At 45.6% G+C, this 18,994-nt stretch overlaps 1 protein-coding gene across 3 annotated transcripts; it reads right to left on the minus strand.

The window, feature by feature from the left end:
* Positions 1 to 1,225: 1,225 nt before the first annotated feature.
* Positions 1,226 to 17,295, minus strand: fbxo25 (F-box protein 25). 3 transcript variants are annotated; one of them, XM_012815759.3, is made up of 11 exons: positions 17,189 to 17,295; positions 16,580 to 16,717; positions 8,503 to 8,606; positions 8,178 to 8,227; positions 7,648 to 7,740; positions 7,218 to 7,311; positions 5,319 to 5,503; positions 4,900 to 5,082; positions 3,874 to 4,017; positions 2,888 to 2,914; positions 1,226 to 2,238 (listed from the first exon to the last, which is right to left on the minus strand). In XM_012815759.3, exons 2-11 carry the CDS (start codon positions 16,708 to 16,710, stop codon positions 2,149 to 2,151), a joined length of 1,101 nt encoding a protein of 366 aa, XP_012671213.1. In that variant the 5' UTR covers positions 16,711 to 16,717; positions 17,189 to 17,295; the 3' UTR covers positions 1,226 to 2,148. The 3 variants fall into 3 exon arrangements, with proteins under 3 accessions (XP_012671213.1, XP_031436991.1, XP_012671214.1); XM_031581131.1 differs by lacking the exon at positions 17,189 to 17,295 and adding an exon at positions 16,929 to 16,953; XM_012815760.3 differs by lacking the exon at positions 2,888 to 2,914.
* Positions 17,296 to 18,994: the final 1,699 nt, after the last annotated feature.

Below are 18,994 nucleotides of genomic sequence, written 5' to 3' on the forward strand. Positions count from 1 at the left end.
GTCTTGCTCAATGTCATCCTTCACACCGTCAACCACACACTGCTAAAGCACAGCTTCACCTGTCCAGCCCTCAATCATCACCTGTCCCCTCACACACACATGTAGGGTGGCGACAACCTGCCTGAGCAGAGGTGAGGGTGCAGGTGAGATCGGAATCTGATCTAGAATCAGCTGTCTAGTCATCCACATCCTTGCCTGTAGCCTTGTGATCCTACAGGTGTACACACACACACACACACACACACACACACAGCAGTGTAGTAGTGTCATTGTGATCCTACAAGTGTACACACACACACACACACACACACAAACACACACACAGCAGTGTAGTAGTGTCATTGTGATCCTACAAGTGTACACACACACACACACACACACACACACACACACACACACAAACACACACACAGCCGTGTAGTAGTGTCATTGTGATCCTACAAGTGTACACACACACACACACACACACACACACACACACACACACACACACACACACACACACACACACACACACACACACACACACAGCAGTGTAGTAGTGTCATTGTGATCCTACACGTTGAACTGTCCAGGAGCCAGTGGGCACAGTGGAGGCTCTTAAACTAACTCGAGTTGGCAACCTGCGGAGGCCACTGCTGAGTTCCAGTAATTACACACAGGGGGGGGGGGGCATGAAATTATAGGCACTTCGTGCTAAGCAGTTGGCGAAGCTTGATGGGGCCATTTCCAGGTGTCAAGCTGGTAGCATGATTACATATTTCACGTGTGTTCAACCACCATTTTCATTCCATTTCATTCACCTATTCACCCTGCAGAAAACGTCCTGCCCAAACGTTTATGTCGTTGGTTGACTGGAAGTTGACAGGAGCGCTACGCCCCCTCGTGCTTACACTTCAGCTGAGCCTCTGACCTACAGCTTGAGAACATAGGACGAGTATGTCTCCAGACGTACCAGAAGTCAATGTAGAAAGTCCAACGAGCTTTGCTTACAAAATCAAGCGTGATATCAGGTAGATCACATTGTCATGTTTTCTACATTACTCCATTCACAAAACCCCACTGGATGGCACCCTTTGCTTTCGTATACAGTTCAGTTCAGGGGTGTCCACAACCAGACACCAACATCATTTTACAACAACAACAGGTTTGATTCCCTGGTGAAGGACCACTTTAGTTATGAAAGGGAATATCCACTTGTCTGTATCAATACAACTGAGTCTGCTCAGCAATCAGGTTTTTTATTACTATAGTAAACCATGTTCCTGCAAATGCATGACATTACCAACATTTTCCGTCATGTTTTTTTCCCCATACAGATAAGCATCAATATTTGGAATGATAATTACATTACAAAACCCAGAACAAGGATATAAAATACTCACTTTCATAAATAGTGCTGTTTCAGTTCGTTTTCTCTATCTTCACAACGGATATGAAAAAAAGTGTATGAAATTTTCAGCATTGTGGCTATTTTTATATGGCAAATGCACAAACCTTTTCAGTTTTGTTTTTAGTGTTGACGGCTTTTTGCACAGCACAGCTACAGAAGAACGAACGTAAACATAGACCTACCAGCTACCCTTTCACGTGCATCCAATAACTAATGGAAACACAAAAAATTGTCATAATAACAATAATTATAATAAGTAGAATAACAATTAAAATAGTCAATGTCAGCAAGGTGACACTGACGGTCAGGACCTCCTGCCGTACGAGATCATGAAAGAGTCATCTCTCCCAAATGAGACTCCTCATTATAAGTCCAGCTGTTGCCTTGGCGATATCCCTCCAGTCGTATTCATACTGAAGTCCTTCTCCTCTATTTTTTTGTCTCTCACATCCTTTCTTCCTTGCTCAATGTCAGGTTACATGATGTGGTGTGTAACAAACACAATCGAATCAATGATCCCAAATGACATCATTCTAGTAAGCCCTTAAAAGTTTGGGTGAAATAGAAATGCAAATTGCGCACACACACACACACACACACACCACGCACGGACACATACATTCTACACAGAGAAAGGCTTTTTCTCCCCTGTCCATGGACAAATGTAGCAAGAGGTGAGAGAAGGTTCCAGAAGGGAGATCAGAACAGTCCTAGGCAGTTTCTTTGTTTTCTTTTGGAGCGCATTCTGGACGCCTCTAGAACTTGAAGAGGTCTATGAAGTGCTGAGGTGACACCGGTATGAGGCAGTTGTCTGGGTCGTTGGCCGTGCAGGGATGTCCGGAGTCCTGGTGAAGAGAGACGCTTTGTTACATTCGCAAAATCTGTCTCTCTGTGTGTGTGTCTCTTCTCTGAGATCTTCCATTCATACATTGTGTGTGTGTGTGTGTGTGTGTGTGTGTGTGTGTGTGCGTGTGTGTGTAAACATATACCAAAAGTGTGCGTTATCTATCTATCCATTGAGTGTAATGATGATATTAATTATTATGGTGATGATATTGATTATTGAGTGGATAATTTATGAGCAAGTTCAGTGTACACATAGGGCACACCTGACCAGAGTAGGAGTTTGAGTGGGGGACAGAACAGATGCATCAGTGAAGGACAGGACGGATGAGCGATTAGGTGTCATACATGGAGGACAGGACGGATGAGCGATTAGGTGTCATACATGGAGGACAGGACGGATGAGCGATTAGGTGTTATATATCCATACAGTGGCTGAATGTTCTCATGTGGACCAAAGAGCCAAGATACTACATGCCTAATCAAACTATTGGATGGATTGACCTGATGAGACCTGGATGGGTAATCATGAAAATGAGGTCGCCGGTCTGAGAGAGAAAGGGTGAAGCGACATCGACGGAGAGGAAAAAAGCGATAGACAGACACAAAAATCCCCCCCCCAAAAAGGGAAAGAAAGGACTGAGAGAGTACCTTGAAAAGCAAAGCCAGGTTCCGGTCCTGATCGGACATCAGGGGAGGAACAGGAAGGAAGGAAGTAACATGGGTGGGAGAGTTCAAAGGTCAAAGGTTACAAAAAAAAAAAAAAAGGGAGGTAGGTCTTTCAGCAGGAGGGGAATTCAACAACAACAAAAAAAAAATCATGAACACAATGCATCAATATTCATAAGCCTGATTCATGAATGGACTGCTAATGTGTCAATAATGGCCAACCAGTGATTGATCAGCCTTTATTACTCATGTAATGTCTAAAATAAATCCTGTGTTTTGGTGGCAAAATGTGGCTCAGGCCATACTGTAGGCAGCACTTCCAGGCAGAATAATCACTATGAGGGACATGACCCATTGCCTTCTCTGGCTGGAGAGGGACAGAAGTAGAAAAAAAGAGAAGGAAAGTGTAAGAGAGAGAGAGAGAGAGAGAGATGGAAAGAGAAAGAGAGAGAGCGTGAGGGCTCTGATCTGCTAGTGTTTGCCCCTTCCCTTAATCCTTGGCTGGGCATGAGGAATTTCATTAAGGTTGTTAGAACACAATCATTAGCCGTAGCTTTAGCAGGTAATCCACCACGTGCGTCATGAGCGCTAGCCCACAGTCCTCCACACATAAGGAACGCATTGTGAAGAGACTTAGCTTGAGCGCTAACAAAGACATGGATATAAAAGGGGAGTGGTACAGGAGAGCCGAGCTGGAAGGAAGGAAACAAAGGGACTAAAGTGAGAGAGAAACTGGGGGGGGGGTAAGGGGAGTAGGAAGGAGAGGTGAGGAAGGAGGTAAGTGGGGAGCTGAGGAGGCCATAAGAGGGACCAGGAGAGGAGGAAAGGGGTAAGAAGAGAAAGAGAAAGAAGGGAGAGAGAGAGAGAGAGAGAGAGAGAGAGAGAGAGAGAGAGAGAGAGAGAGGGAGTAAAGTGAGACGGACAATGAGATAGATAATGAGAGGAGAGAAAACAAGAGGTGAGAGTACCTTCCAGAAGAGGATGCTGCAGTGTTTGCAGAAGTGGAGGGTGTCGCCGTACTGCTCTTTCTTGGGGTAATACTTCTGCAGTGTGAAGTACATGAGCTTCCAGTCCACGTGCCCCTTCTCAGACAGTACCAGGTGTCTGCAAAACTACACCACAACACAGGGTACTCCAGTCAACACAGTTGGCCTTAAGACAAAACACACCATGAGTAAATATTTCCTACTCAACCTCAATGACCAAGCTTTTTTCCAAGGAGGCTTGAACTAGTTCAATTAAGCCTAAATCTGTATAATCTAACTGGCCTAAATGCTCACGTCTGGGTCAGATCGCATTGTTTATCCCAGGGGGGGGAGGGGGGGGGGGATAAGGCTGAGGAAGGTGTGAGGAAACGAATCATACCAACTTAAAGGTATTACATGAAATTAATTAAATTCCTCAATCTTCGATGTTTCAAACAGAGCAACCACAGTACACAAAGTGGCCACAACCAGTCCTTCCCCCAAACAGGCATTCCGCTCCCTCTGCTTTCGGCCTATCAGGCTCGGGAGAGGCTTCAAACGGCTGATCACACTTCAACACCTCAGGCTGAAAATAAATCCTGTGTGCATGTAGAGCTCCCTGGTGGTCAAACTGAGTAGGACCATTTCTCTAGTAATGCCTGGAGGTCAGCCCGTGGTAGACATACAGGTTGCTGCACTGGTGAGTGTGGTGGTGCCGATACAAGACTTCTTAACTCACTATGGAGTTCAGCATGAAACAACATGCAACACAGACATGATCCACGCCACACCAGTATTTCTACAGAGAAACCACAAGTAACAAAAAGCCCTTGATCATCTTCTAGACTACATCCAGTGTGGATGTACACACATGCGCACGTTAGGCTGTTGTTCTGGGCAAGCAAATCCTATTTTGGACTTGTGAAACAGGCATATGTCTCCTTATAATGATAGATAATGATAGTGATAGTGAGCGCAAGGAGACTAAGACAAGCCTTGTCGAAGCTGATGGAGGCTGTAGATACCTACCTGTTTCTCAGCGAAGTGAAACTTGCACAGCTTTTTCCACAGATGCCGGTCCTCACTGAGCATGTGCAAAGTGGGTGTGGCCTGGCCCAGGTTGATGATGTCAGAGGCATCTGAGAACTTGTACAAAATGTTGTTCTGCATGTGCAGTGGTAAGTCACTGATGGTCATCCCACTTGTCAGTTGCTGAAAAACCAGAGAGAACGTGGTGATGTGGACACAGAGTTACTGATCACACCTAACAGTCAAAACACCAAGATTCATATAAGCATACATCAACATATAAATACATAAGTATGAAAATACGTGTGAAAAGAAGTGCGAAAATACCTACAAACGCAAGAAAATGGATAGATGGATGGACATTTAAATGTCGTTTGACAAACAGACAGATACTGTCGAGTAGATTAACCCGGTGTTACCTTTGGAATCTGCAGGTTGCTAAGCTGCTGTTGCCAGATGAGAATGGTCTCCAGGCGACAGACCCAGATGTTGATGTTCCCAACCAGCACTGATTTTCCAACCTCCCTGATGAGTGTGCACAGCGTGGAGCTGAGGTCCTGCAGCAGGTCCTTAATCAGCCGCGGGTTCTGCTGGTCGTCCAACACTGCGCCCGATCAGAAAACAAAACCTCCATTCAGCTTGCAATTTGAGTCATCTGAATTGTGCAGCAATTTTGCTGTCAAGCTATACGGTCTTAAAATAGTGCCATCATACAAAACCAGCAGTAAAGCTGATGTCTAGCTGTCCCTTTTGGCTTTCTACTGCATGAGCTCAAGTACCCAGGCAGAGTTAAGTGGGGAGTGCCATTACTGGTGGGTTTGAGTTTCATGGTTTTGGTGGTTTAAGTTTCCTGGCTTTAAGACTTTGAGTTGTTTAATGGTTTGTCTCATGTTTTAAAATGATACAGATGAATACATCTAGAGTCATGGCTGTATGAATCTAAAAAAATGTTTTTGTTTGATCAGTGAAGGTCAAATCGGAAGAAGAAAGGTCCAGATCAGAGGTAAGGCACGAATGAGACTGGCTGAGACGGGTTCGTCGCTTTGATCTGCCCAGTATTCAGAACCCAGTAATCACAGACAGCCCATAATGCTCTGGTCTGAAGCCTCTGCGGCCGGAGGGGTAAGGAGAGATCCAGTGACACTGTCAAGCATGACCCAAGAGCCTCGAATTTACACAATCACTTTTCTAGTCTGAGGTGAGGGAAAGAGGAAGGAAGATAAGACAGAAACAAAAACGGTAAAAGAAGACACAGAGAACCGGAAGGAAGGAAGGAAGGAAGGAAGGAACACCCACACCCTGCATGTTATTGCACGAGTAAACCTGCATGCAGTATGGGTTGACCTAAAGGCAGCACATAAAAAGACACAAGCACAGAGAGATAGAGAAGGAGAAACTGAGCGAGAGAGAGAGAGAGAGAGAGAACAGAGAAGAGTAGGAAGATGGAGGGAGCTTGAGTGGAATGGTGTGGGGCGACCGGCGGTGGAGCAGCATTAATCCTGAGGCACCTCTGGTCTGACGCCGTGCCCATAAGCCCCCGCCTCAATCATGGGCACGGCGTCAGACCAGAGGTGCCTCAGGATTAATGCTGCTCCACCGCCGGCCAACAACAACAACACTCACCCAGCTACAGTCCCCCAGCTACCATCATCTTCCTAATATTTATTTTTTCTCTCTCTCTCTCTCTCTCTCTCTCTCTCCCCAACTTTTTAATGCGAATTTTGACCATTCGAATAACAAATCTTGCCTGGAAAAGCTTAAAATTCACAATAAGAAATGTATTCGCTAGAGGAGGGTGGATTAACTCCTGATTCGCACAGGGTATAATGCGACAAGGTTGATGGAAATGGGTTTGTTCGCATCAAATTACATTTGTTGAGATTTTATTACATGCTTCTGTTAAAGTTGCCTCCTCCCTTGATTAGGATAGTATCCATTTTGAATTCGCAAAACACAGCAGATGGAAATGTACACAGACTCGCTTTTCCTAAAACACAAAATCAGTTGGATGGAAAGCTACTGACTTTCTTCCTGACCTTCTCTGGAAGGCTACTGCATTTGTCATCACCTGATTGGATCAGAGATATTTATTGCACATGTATTCTATCATCTACGTTTACTCTTATTATTATTGCTATTATTGCTATTATTATTATTATTATTATTATTATTATTAATAATAAAACAAAGCAGTAGTGTTAGCTGTGGTAAATCTCATGACATCAAACATATCCACAGTGCCAGACAGGCTAACCTTTCTTGATGATCTTCCCAGCACACACGCACACGCACAAGCACACGCACACACAGTCTCTTACCTTTCTTGATGATCTTTTCCAGCACGTTGAAGTAGTTCTTCTGGGCTGCGCCACTCAGGCACGTCAGCTGGGAACGAGCGATCAGCTGCAGGAGCTGAGACAGAGAGGAAGAGAGAAAAAGAGAGAGAGAGAGAGAGAGAAAGGAAGAAAGAATGAAAGGATGAAAGAAAGAGAGATAGAGATATTTGATGCTCCACTCTAATTAAAAACTCTTATGAAACAAACCTCTTATGTCAGCGTAGCAATTCAGATCATTTGGAGATCAAAGCACACATCTTAACAGCGTTTACATTTATGACAACTTGATAGAACGAGAGCTACAAAGGCCCTGCAGAGCGGATACTGGAAGGGGACCTAGACACTAAGAGGAAGCAGAAAGCCCACAGAGGAAGAGGAGGGAGGGTAATTGTGTGCGGGTGCGGGTACCTACCTTTACCACATAGTTGAAGCGTTGCACGTCCTGGATGGCGCTGGAGAAGTCTAAACGGTTGAAGGCCTCTCCCAACGTACAGTAGCCATGTCTCTGTGGGAACGGGAGGCAAAACAAACACAGCAATTACCCTTCAAGAAAGAGAAGTCCAGAGCACAACTAGGAGTGAGGAAATCAAATAGTGGGTGGTTATGGCGATCGTTCGAATCACGTCGGGGCTGAATTAAATGACCCTTTCTGAGAAATCATCCCGTTCGAATCACGTCGGGGCTGAATTAAATGACCCTTTCTGAGAAATCATCCTGTTCGAATCACGTCGGGGCTGAATTAAATGACCCTTTCTGAGAAATCATCCCTCTCCACCCAAACCAGAACTTCATAACAATACTCCTCTAACTGTCATGCAAATCCAGTGACCTTAACCAACTGCATTCTCAAGCGAAGACCATGTCAAACCTCTGCCCCACACACACACCCACACACACACACACACCCTAGTAATCATATGAACAGGATGTTCATCAACTCACCTCTCTCGTACTCTCCTTCTGCACGTAGATCCACTTCTCTTGGTAGAAGACTGAGAAGAGGAGAGAAAGAGAGAGAGAGGGGGAGAGAGAGAGAGAGAGAGAGAGAGAGGGAGGAGTAATGTGATCAATACGCTTCCAGACCACTAAAACACACACACACCACAAAAAATAACAGGCAGACCCAACTGGGACCCAACTGTGTGTTTGCTCTGGTGAAATTTCCAGGCCTTGAACCAAAGCCCCTGGCCCGAGGGAGAGGCCGTGGAAATCCCCTCCAAAGTACAGAGGCATGATGGGAAAGCAAGATGGCCGAAGGTGCACTCACACTGCGTCTTTGTGTTGTTGTTGACAAAGTCCTTCTTCCTCTTCTTGGCGGCCACTTCACAGACGTTTCCCACATACACGTTTTCTTTGTTTTCATCACACAGCCTGATGGAGAGAGAGAAAAGAGAGGGATGGAAAAAGGGGGATGGACAATGTTTTAAGAGTGATGCAGACCAAAAACAAAACACACACACACACACACACACACACACACACACCCACACCCACAGCCACACACACACACCACAAACACACTCACACAAATGAATCCATCATTTAGTCCCAACTCCGCTCAAGCACACAGCGGTCATCAGTCATCAGTGACAATCCATTACTAAGACATACACATATTCAGAGGTGTTTAAGTCTACTGGTAGAGTGCTACTGGCCTGTCCAGCATGAAAAGGTATGGATTACTCACAGCAGAATCAAATGACTTGTGTTGATTATAACTGCAGTCCGCACCACGCGACCAGTGACACAGTAGCAGTCACATGGCATGCAGTCTGAAGGAGCCTATTTTTACTGTCTTGCATGAGAGTCTGAAGTCATCACACTGACAATACTTGAAAGAACACCTGAGCTGCTAAATGTGTGTGTGTGTGTGTGTGTGTGTGTGTGTGTGTGTATGTGCGTGTATGTGCGTGTGTGTATGTGTGTGTGTACGTGTGTGTGTGTACATGGTAAAGATGGTATAAAGGGTGTGGGCTAGCAGGTAGAGCATTAGCTGAATGAGCTTATGTAACTCAGTTAGGTCACAGCCCTGGAGAAGTGTGTGTGCGTGTGTGCGTGTGCGTGTGTGTGTGTGTGTGACAGACCCACGCGGGAGTGTTTAAGACGGAACAGAGAAGTTCATTTACAGCTGTCCAAATCCCACCTCGTCACACACCAATGTGCCGCCACTCACAAGACCAGGGCATCACACTCAACACAAATAGAGTTCTCACACACACCACTAACACACACACACCACTCACAACACACACCACTTTCACACACATCACTCACAAGACCAGGGCATCACACTCAATGCGAATAGAGTTCTCTCACACACACACACCACTAACACACGCACACAGCAGTAACACACACACGCCACTCACAAGACCAGGGCATCAAACTCAACGCGAAGAGAGTTATTTTTGTCCTGAGAGTGCAAGGCTGAAACTAAAGATCTTCAAGTCCAGGTGAGGGCCTTCAAACAGGGATAAGCATTAAGATGCATTCTCACCGAAGACTTTTAATTTTGTATCAAAACCCAGAGTAACCTACTCAATTGCAAAAACCTCTCATGAAACTTTGAAACAGGCCAGCATGTTCTCCTGATGAGCTAGCCGTCTCTCATTCTGATCAGCACATGCTTAGTCAAGAACACAGAATGAAATAATGTAATAGATTCCATGGAGTTCTTTGACTCTTAAAGCAGCAAGAACCCGGAACACATAACTACATAGTGCATGTCCTGGATGGCTAGTGGGAAAAACACAGGGGTTTATCTGTCCTTCACATGACCATATGCTATCAAAATCAATTTGAGGATGGTACCAAAACTAATTGCCAATAAAACCATACCTCAAAAAGTGTCAAATCGGTGCATAGTGTTACTTTAAAAATGTAGAAGCAAACTTCAAATATAGACATGCAAGATACGTTTGTGTTGATTTTGACGACCAAAAATGAGGACAAAACTGGGTGGAGATCCCAGCCGAATTGTGCTTTTAGTAATGAGGGCCCCCCGACTTTGCATTAATCTATTGAGACAAATGCATCCAACAGCTGGGGACAGTGCTTACGCATTTGTGGGACCACATGTGCAGACCAGGATTAATCTCACTTGTGAGTGAAGCCGGAATAGAGATTCAGTCCTTGATCCTCCACAGCACTCCATCACTGACATGAACGGGTTCTCAAGTTCAAAGAGTCTCCCTTTCTGCCCACATTCCAGTGGCATAAACATAGCATGGATTCCTTTGATCAAACGGCCCTTATTATATCACATCACTCTCCTAATGGCTACACAGCACATGACTCCACCGGTTAACTCTCGCGTTGATGTTTATAGACACCCAATGTTTAGTCCAGTTGAAGACGGCTTGATTTTACTGACACCTAGAACCAGCACGCAATCAAAGCAAGTTAACGACGAGTTGAAAACAACCTGTGATTGGTGGAGGTGAAGTTGTCCTCCACCGATCAAGGTTGTTTTTTTTTGTTTGGGGATAGGCTTCTCTGTAGACTAGGCCCTGAGTTGGTGTCCTCTGGATGCATTGGGGATTGTTTCCATGACTCACAGAGGATCCATCCCAAAACCCTGATCTCCATCCGAGCACGTGCATCCCGCCGAGGCCAAGCGGCCTGCAGGCAGGCTGGCTGAGGGGGCACCGGAGCCAGAGACTAGAGATTATGGGCAAGGGCTTTTTCAAATTTGGCAGGGGATTGAGTAGGGGATTTGAACTGAACTCCCTCAAGCTGAGGGAGTTATGTTGCCTTTCACATCCACGCAAGCAGACAATTTGTACCCACCAATGAATACATTCCAAACTTGAATGTGCTGTCTGTCTGTGTCTGTGTGTGTGTGTGTGTGTGTGTGTGTGTGTGTGTGTGTGTGTGTGTGTGTCCATGTGGGTGGGACCCTTGAGATGTGAGCATGACAAGTGCTTATTAGGCATAATTAGTGACGCAGCGCCACATTGGTCATCGGCTGAGCACGATCGTCTTGTTTTCCTGCTGAAGGGCTATAGCCTCCACAGCACCGGCTCATCTCGGTGAAGACAAGAAAATAAAAATGGTTGGCTGGAGGGAATCTAAATGTGTCTCTCGGTCAACATTACAGGGGAGACGGGGGAGATACAGAGACAGAGTTAGAGAGAGACAGACTCTCAAACTCGCACACACACACACACACACACACACACACACACACACACACACACACACACACACACACACACACACACACACACACACACACACACACACACACACACACACACACACACACATATTGATGCTGATGCCTCCACTGTGGAATGCAATAAGAGAGCGTTTGACGGTACGATCTGGGAGGTGATTCCCCAGACTAAATAAAAGCAGGTGGGCGGCTGTCAGCAGTCCCCTGAAGCCACACGCCATCGCCCTCCCCACCAGCACACACACACACACACACCATCGCCCTCCCCACCAGCACACACACACACACGCAATCGCCCTCCCCACCAGCACAGCAAAAGAACAGACACTGTCTACTGCATCCACACAGAGGAATCATTCAAACACACACACAGACACACACACACATAAATAGAACATTCCTATCTGTCTGGATTTTGGGCTCTATTCAAAATGTAATGGATTCAGTGCATGCTTTTGAACTGACTGGAAGTCAGGGCGCCAGGTAAGTCAACCCAGCACATCCTTCTTAAAACAAATCATTACCAATTAAGGAGGTGGATTTGAGATCACACCTCTCACCTGACTGGCTGTAATTCAAAGAGGAGCCCACCGCTGCCACATTAGAAGTTAGTAAGCTGTTTTTTTCCCTGTCATACTTTTTTCCAATAAGGCCTCAGAGACGATGTGGACCTCCACATCCACTCCAGTTTGAGCACAGGTGCAGGGCGATAAACAGCATCTTAAGGAGGGTTCTCGCAGTCTTTAATGGCCGCCTAACTTACACTTCAAGGCTGCAACATGTCGATGTGTGCGGGCAAATCACAGAAGCTTCACGAACACTTAATTGACAGAAATGCAGCAGCATACAACATGAACGATCAGGTCATGATCAAGTCATCAGTGTATCTTATTTCCTCTTGCACAGGATGTCAGGTGAGACAAAGTATGTGAACACCTTCTGCCTACTCACGGTTCCACGGGGGGGGGGGGGGGGGGGGGGGGATGGGGAGAGCAACAAATGTGTCATTTCGATCTCTTTCAGTACGCCAGAAACAGCTACACACACACACACACACACACACACACACACACCTCGATCTCTTTCAGTACGCCAGAAACAGCTGCACACACACACACACACACACACACACACACACACACACACACACACACACACACACACACACACACACACACACACACACACACACACACACACACACACACACACACACACACACACACACACACACACACACACACACAAATCTCGATCTCTTTCAGTACGCTAGAAACAGCTGCACGTGGGCACAGCAGCCATTGTGAAACCCAGCATGAGGTCATACAGCCACACCAGCTAGGCGAGGGCACGACCTGATTGGCCTTTGTTTGGACATGATGTCACCCACGATGGACTGAAATGATGTCACTGGTCATTGTGGTTACTGACACACGAGAATGGCATTGTGTAGTAGTGTAATAGAGTTAGTAATTGTCAGTGATGTTCTCATTGGAGCAAATACACCAAGAACACATGGTATGTTTAACAAATGATATAATCATATACTGTATATTAAAAATGTGGACCAATACCCAAAGATCTTGCAAAATAAACAGATTCCAGACCATTCTTGTGTTTGACAGGGCACTCTGGCTTCAGCAAAAAGCCCAAGGAAACACATCTCGACCAGGCAGCTAGTACAGGGAGGGTCTGTCCCAAGAAAACACACCTCGACCAGGCAGCTAGTACAGGGTGGGTCTGTCCCCAATGGCCTCTGAGAGGCATCTTTGTGATGGCCTCTTTGCTGAGGAAATGCAGCAGACAAGCTAAATTGAATCTGGACAACAAAACCAGGATCTCTGCAGACAGTTGAAATAACTTCAAGAAGACCAGCACGCCCCTCTGAACCTCTTTATAAGTCCATGTACAGTGGGCTCTCTGTGGTCAGTGGATTCCCAGCTCCCGCAGTTGTTTGAGTTTAGGAAAGTAAAAAAAAACAACAACAAAAAAACATCACATCTCATTCCGACAGAGATGGAAAATTCCAGAGTGCTTTACTAAACTGATGCGGGCGAATAAATAAATAAGGAAGGAGGGGGATTTAAGTTGAAACATATGAGGGAACAAACAGTTAGTGATGAGGGCAGATAAGGGCACAGTCTAACATTAGAGAGAGCGAGAGAGAGAGAGGAGGCAGGAAGGTAGAAAGAGAGAGGGAAAGAGGTGGGGGGGAATAAAGGGGGATGAGGACAAAGAAGAAAGAAGAAAACAGAAGAGAGGACTAGAAAAGATGATGATTTGAGAAGAGAGAAGAGAGCAGAAGAGAGGACTAGGAAAGATGATGATTTGAGAAGAGAGAAGACAGTATTGAGAAAGTTCTGGTGTTAGCTGAAAATGGTTAAAGTTTGTGTGTGTGTGTGTGTGTGTGTCATCTGTATGCCCTTAGGCCTTTCTGTAGGTATGTGGTAAATGGTCCAGTGCTGTGTGCTGTGTGTACTACCTATGGTCTATATACGACAGCACCTCCCCTGTGTGTGTGTGTGTGTGTGTGTGTGTGTGTGTGTGTGTGTGTGTGTGTGTGTGTGTGTGCGTGCGTGCGTATGTGTGTCTGATCTTTTGGGAAAAAATCTCTTTCTCATATAGATATGATCTCATCATATATCTGTCAAGCTTTTGAGCTTTCTCTTTACCCTCTCTCACTCACGCACTCACGCACACACGCGCACACGCACACGCACACGCACACGCACACGCACACGCACACCTCATACCTGCACCTCACTCATGTCTCACTCCCCCTCCCTTTCCCTCTTCACTTCTCGTCTCGTCTCCTCTCCGTTTCATACACCTAGCCCCCTGAGCTGTTTTCCACTCAAGCACAGGGCCTTTCAGTCTCCATTCTCTGTTTCCATGACGCCACAGCAAGCAGCAGACAGTAATTATGGCGTAGACTGCCCTCACGCCTCTGGAGTTAAACAAAAAAGGAATTCATTTTGTCAGGAAGAAAGCACTTCTATGACCTTTGACATGAATGTGGCCAAAGGTGACGGGTTGAATATATGTGTGCATGTGTGTGAGTGTGTGTGAGTGTGTGTGTGAGTATGTAAGTGTGTTAGCATTATGTTATCAGACTGACCTGGTTCCTCTCCTGCACCATTGACTCTAAAATCACTTCCTGTTGTCTCTTCCACAAACTTCCTGTTCCACTCCCCTCCTGACCAGGACTTCCTTCTGAGGCCGCTGCCATAGCTTTGCTCTCCTTACTCTCTAGGACAGGACAGCCTCCCACGACATAAATATAACATCCACACTGTCTGTCAGTGGTGTGATTACACCAGAGCACGCTAACCGTTAGCACCCACACTGCGTTTATACCAGAGCACGCTAACCGTTAGCACCCACACTGTGTTTTGTCCCCGCCATGTTGTCCTTCATTGTTCCCTTACTTATAATTCCAAAATCGTTTTCTCTTCTTCCTCTCCTCCCTCTTTCATCACATCCCTATTCTGTTTCTCTTTCTTTTCATCTCCATTGCTCCCCTCCCATATCTCTCTTTCCACACAGGTGTTCTTCCTTAATGAGCATGACCCAGAGCAGCGGTTCCGACCCGTGGCGGTTTGGCTAAGATCCCATCCCTGAGTGCATCTATGACTTCCCTTGGTGGGGGTGGGGGGGGGGGGGGGGGGGGGGGGGGAGTTCTGCGAGCAAAGCCCATGTCAGCTTTTTCCAGGCGGTTACATCAGAGCTGCTGTCCCAAGACCGATTGTATGCGACTGAAATACCCCCCACTCCCCACAATGACATAATCCATGCTGGCTCGGCTAATCCCGAGATGGGTATAAAAAACAAGTAGGTAGTCGAACTGACGTTGCGCTGCGGGAATGTCATACCGTCAACATTAATCCCGTGGGAGGCGTGTGATTCACGCACATGCAAACACACACACACACACACACACACACACACACACAAACAAACAAAGACTGTGACAACAGCATGTCTTGCTGAAAATAGCAGAAAAGGAGACTCTCTCTCTCTCTCTCTCTCTCTCTCCGTCTCTCCAGGGAGAGGCTGACTGATCCAGAACGGGTCCATAATGATTCCCACCCGTATTCTCATACCCTGAAGACTCTCAGGTAAGACAGACCAGCCAAGCAGAAATCAAATCCAGCTGCTGCTTCTCCAGCCAGAATCCACCCTCATGCCACTTCAAAGGAAGGGTAGACCTGCTGATCCCATCTCACATTCAAACTGCCAATTACATCTAGTTATGTACCAGACTAAAGAATCCTCCAATAACATAATGTCAATCATTTTACAGACATTTAGTGCCCAAGGATATAGCACATTTACTGTATGAACTTGATATTGCTTACAACATGTACCAGGAGTCTGTGATGCACATATCAATGAGAAATGAGTTTTGACCTGAGCCTTGACTGATCCCATGTCAGGTCTCATGGGGGCATTATGAGCCTTCACTCCACACGAGTTCCCATGACTACCGGGCTGACTGCCCCCTGTATGCCACAGGTCAAACAATGATATAACATGATATACAGCATGTGCGCACACACACGGTTCAGATTGTGAGTCAGTCAGATATGTTCAAATTGAATTGTGCCTATACAGTAGCAGTGCTGCTCACACTCTCTCTAGCATCCATACAGGCTTATAAAACCACTTGATCATGAAGACTTAGATTGAGAGAGAGAAAGAAAAAAAAAGACAGCAGCAAAACTATGTCGTGACTACAGTCACCTATTAATCAGTATTGCGTGGATGTTGTGGTCACAGTGTTATGGATAGAGTACAGTAGTCTACACACAACTGCACTGGATAAGTTATAGATGCCCAGAGTAAAAAATTCCAATCAATCAGCAGCACATACTGTCACCAAGAGACTAACAATGAGAACGTTTTTTAGAACGTTTTAACGCGGACCTAGCTGGTCTGCTGGCTGTGGCAAGCAAGGAAATGTCCTCGATAAGAACTATCAAATAGCCTAAATTCGACAGCCTAACCTGTGTTTGCACTGACATCATCCATTTGAGTAATTAAAGGTACACTGGTGTGCCAGGGCGTCGTGTGTTTTATAGGTTAATGAGGCTCGGTGTGAATTATTAACGCAGGAAGAGAGCAGATATTTGTGTGTCAGACTGTGATAGTAAGGAAGCCTACTCACTCTTCCAAATCGAGCTCGTTGTTGTTGTCATCTCCCAAATCGTGGCCGAAATATTCGAAGCGTTTCCAGCCGTCCTCGGTTTTGATCCAGCTCCATCCCGGAGATCTCCAGTCCTGCCCCAAGAACGGCATTCTCCACCTGGTTAGTTCCAGGAATAAACACGTCAATGAATCTTTCACGGCGTGTGTATGCCTATCACATCGCGTTATTTACAACAACAAACTACACAAAGTACACACTGTCACGCCATATTTTGACGATAAATTAAGGTTAATCAGGGATTGAACAAAGCATCATGTTAACGGAAGGTCTAGCGGATAAATGTTGAAAACCTGTCGCGTTTTAGTACCCAGTGTAACATTGACAACTACATCGACGACAGTCACAGATGTTTCTTTACTAAATATGCTCTTGATTGACACTGTGCAACACGTGAAAGCTTTATTATTGGGGGAAAATGCTATCCACCGTTATCGTGAACGTTCAGACTACAAAACCACTTCCGAAGATAACGTTACATGGAATTGACTGAAAGAGAAACCACATTCAAACATAGCATTTAGGACATTCAGATAAGTTTCGGACCAGACATCAAAAGTGTAACCTTACCAGCAGCGAGTCCTTTGTTACAAAAAAATTCAGCTTTGCTCAGAATATTGACGGAAGTAAACAGCCCGTAGAGTGGAATGTGTACCGCCTCTTCGTGTGCGGTGATTGGAGAGTTTGTTTTTATTTATCTTGTTGCTACCCGGAATCCCGTCGCTGATTAGTTGAAAGAGCTGCCAATCACAGAAGATTTGATCCGCCGTGTTTTGTCAGGGCATCTTCTTACACGTGACTGAGGGGCTTGCACATGTTCTCGTGTTTTGGTTTGGCGTTGGGGGAGGGCGGTCGCAGAAGCTCCGAGCTACTAGGCAGGAAGTATGAATGTCTACTATTCATGCGAATAATCGTCGTATGCAGTTGCCTAACTGGTGAATAGATCACCACCATATACTGTTAACAGTAAGCTAACAGTAACACAAGGAAGACTGGGGAAGCTAACAGTAACTCAAGTATGACTGGGGACTGCAGGCCTTGCATTATCCTCACATATCTGAGAACTATAATATTCCCAATGTGTCATAATCTCATATAGTATCCCAAGATGTCCATCGTGGACAGGCCTTTGTGTTTGTAGCCACTGTGTCAGTGAAGCAAAAGACAACTATTGTGCAACCTGAAACAAAGCACACTGCGTGGCACATCGGTCAGACCTTACCGACTTACAGTACTGTTCCATAGGCAACACACACTGGTAGCCTGCTATTACTGTGTGTTACTGTACAGCATAACCCATTATTGTGCAGTATTTTGGACAGATCATGTGACATGACAGCTATGGTGACAGCTAAGAATAGCCTTCACTTTTCTTAGGATTGTCTTGCTTTTACACCCTCATAAGTGCATCAGTAATAATGATTTTTTTATGCACTTTGTCTTCTTTGAACGTCACTCTTCATTTAGTGGATATCTGACATATTGCAGGCTCCATTCACATTTTCCAGATACGCTTAGCGGATGTACCTTTGTCACGAAATAACTGTTAACAGCTCGCCTGGGTATATTTTTAACTCGGGTCAGATAACTCTTTGGCGTGCCTAATGCTCTTTAGTCAGAGACCCCTAAAGGCACGATACGTGCCAAATGAGCTGCTGGTGAGAATAGCAGGTATGAAGTGGCCATGTGTGTGCCACTAATTACCAATGGGCTCCCTGTCACCTGTAAGGACAGTGCGTCTCTGTTTGGAGGATGGGGTTTCATCAGTGAGATTGGACTTGTGTTGGTGACATGAAATGAGTGAAGGTGCACTCAGTAGTACTTTAATAATGAATTACAATAATTTAATAATGAAGTAATTTAATAGTAGCTTCTACAGTACATCAATAGCAGATGCACACAATTACTTTGTTCTCAGCTGCTGCTGCTGATTTGTCCTGAGAACGTTTTTCAGACGAGCTACGACTGACGTAACTGACATATAAACACTCCTTTTACCAGATGTCTTGTATTTATCCCATTATTATCATTAACCTAAAGGCCACAAAAGGCATTCCGAGATATTCACATAGATACATCTTGAGTGCATTCATACGGGAGCAACTCAAACCATGCTGCCTGTGCCTTGTGTATCTAATATGGCAACTCAAACCATGCTGCCTGTGCCTTGTGCATCTAATATGGCAGAGGTTCTGAGGGCCTCCAGAGTTTCATCAAATACATTTCAGCATGACGGAACCACGAGACCCCCCCCCCCCCTTATGTTTCAGGTTGAGGCCCACTCTGATACAGCTTTTTGAGAGTATGTTTGAATGAGGGGTCACCTACACAAGCTGACACGAGGCAGAGGAAAGCGTGCGACTCTGGCATCGATGT

The sequence above is a fragment of the Clupea harengus genome, chromosome 15, assembly GCF_900700415.2.
Source record: "Clupea harengus chromosome 15, Ch_v2.0.2, whole genome shotgun sequence".
Lineage (NCBI taxonomy): Eukaryota > Metazoa > Chordata > Actinopteri > Clupeiformes > Clupeidae > Clupea > Clupea harengus.

Bases quoted from the DNA above. Each gene is read 5' to 3' on its own strand.
- fbxo25 (XM_012815759.3), bottom strand. From the start codon at position 16,710: ATGCCGTTCTTGGGGCAGGACTGGAGATCTCCGGGATGGAGCTGGATC. The intron at 7,741-8,177 runs GTGAGTTGATGA...CCGTTCCCACAG, and splicing joins AGAAGGAGAGTACGAGAGAG to AGACATGGCTACTGTACGTT. The intron at 5,083-5,318 runs GTAACACCGGGT...CTGGTTTTTCAG, and splicing joins GCAACCTGCAGATTCCAAAG to CAACTGACAAGTGGGATGAC.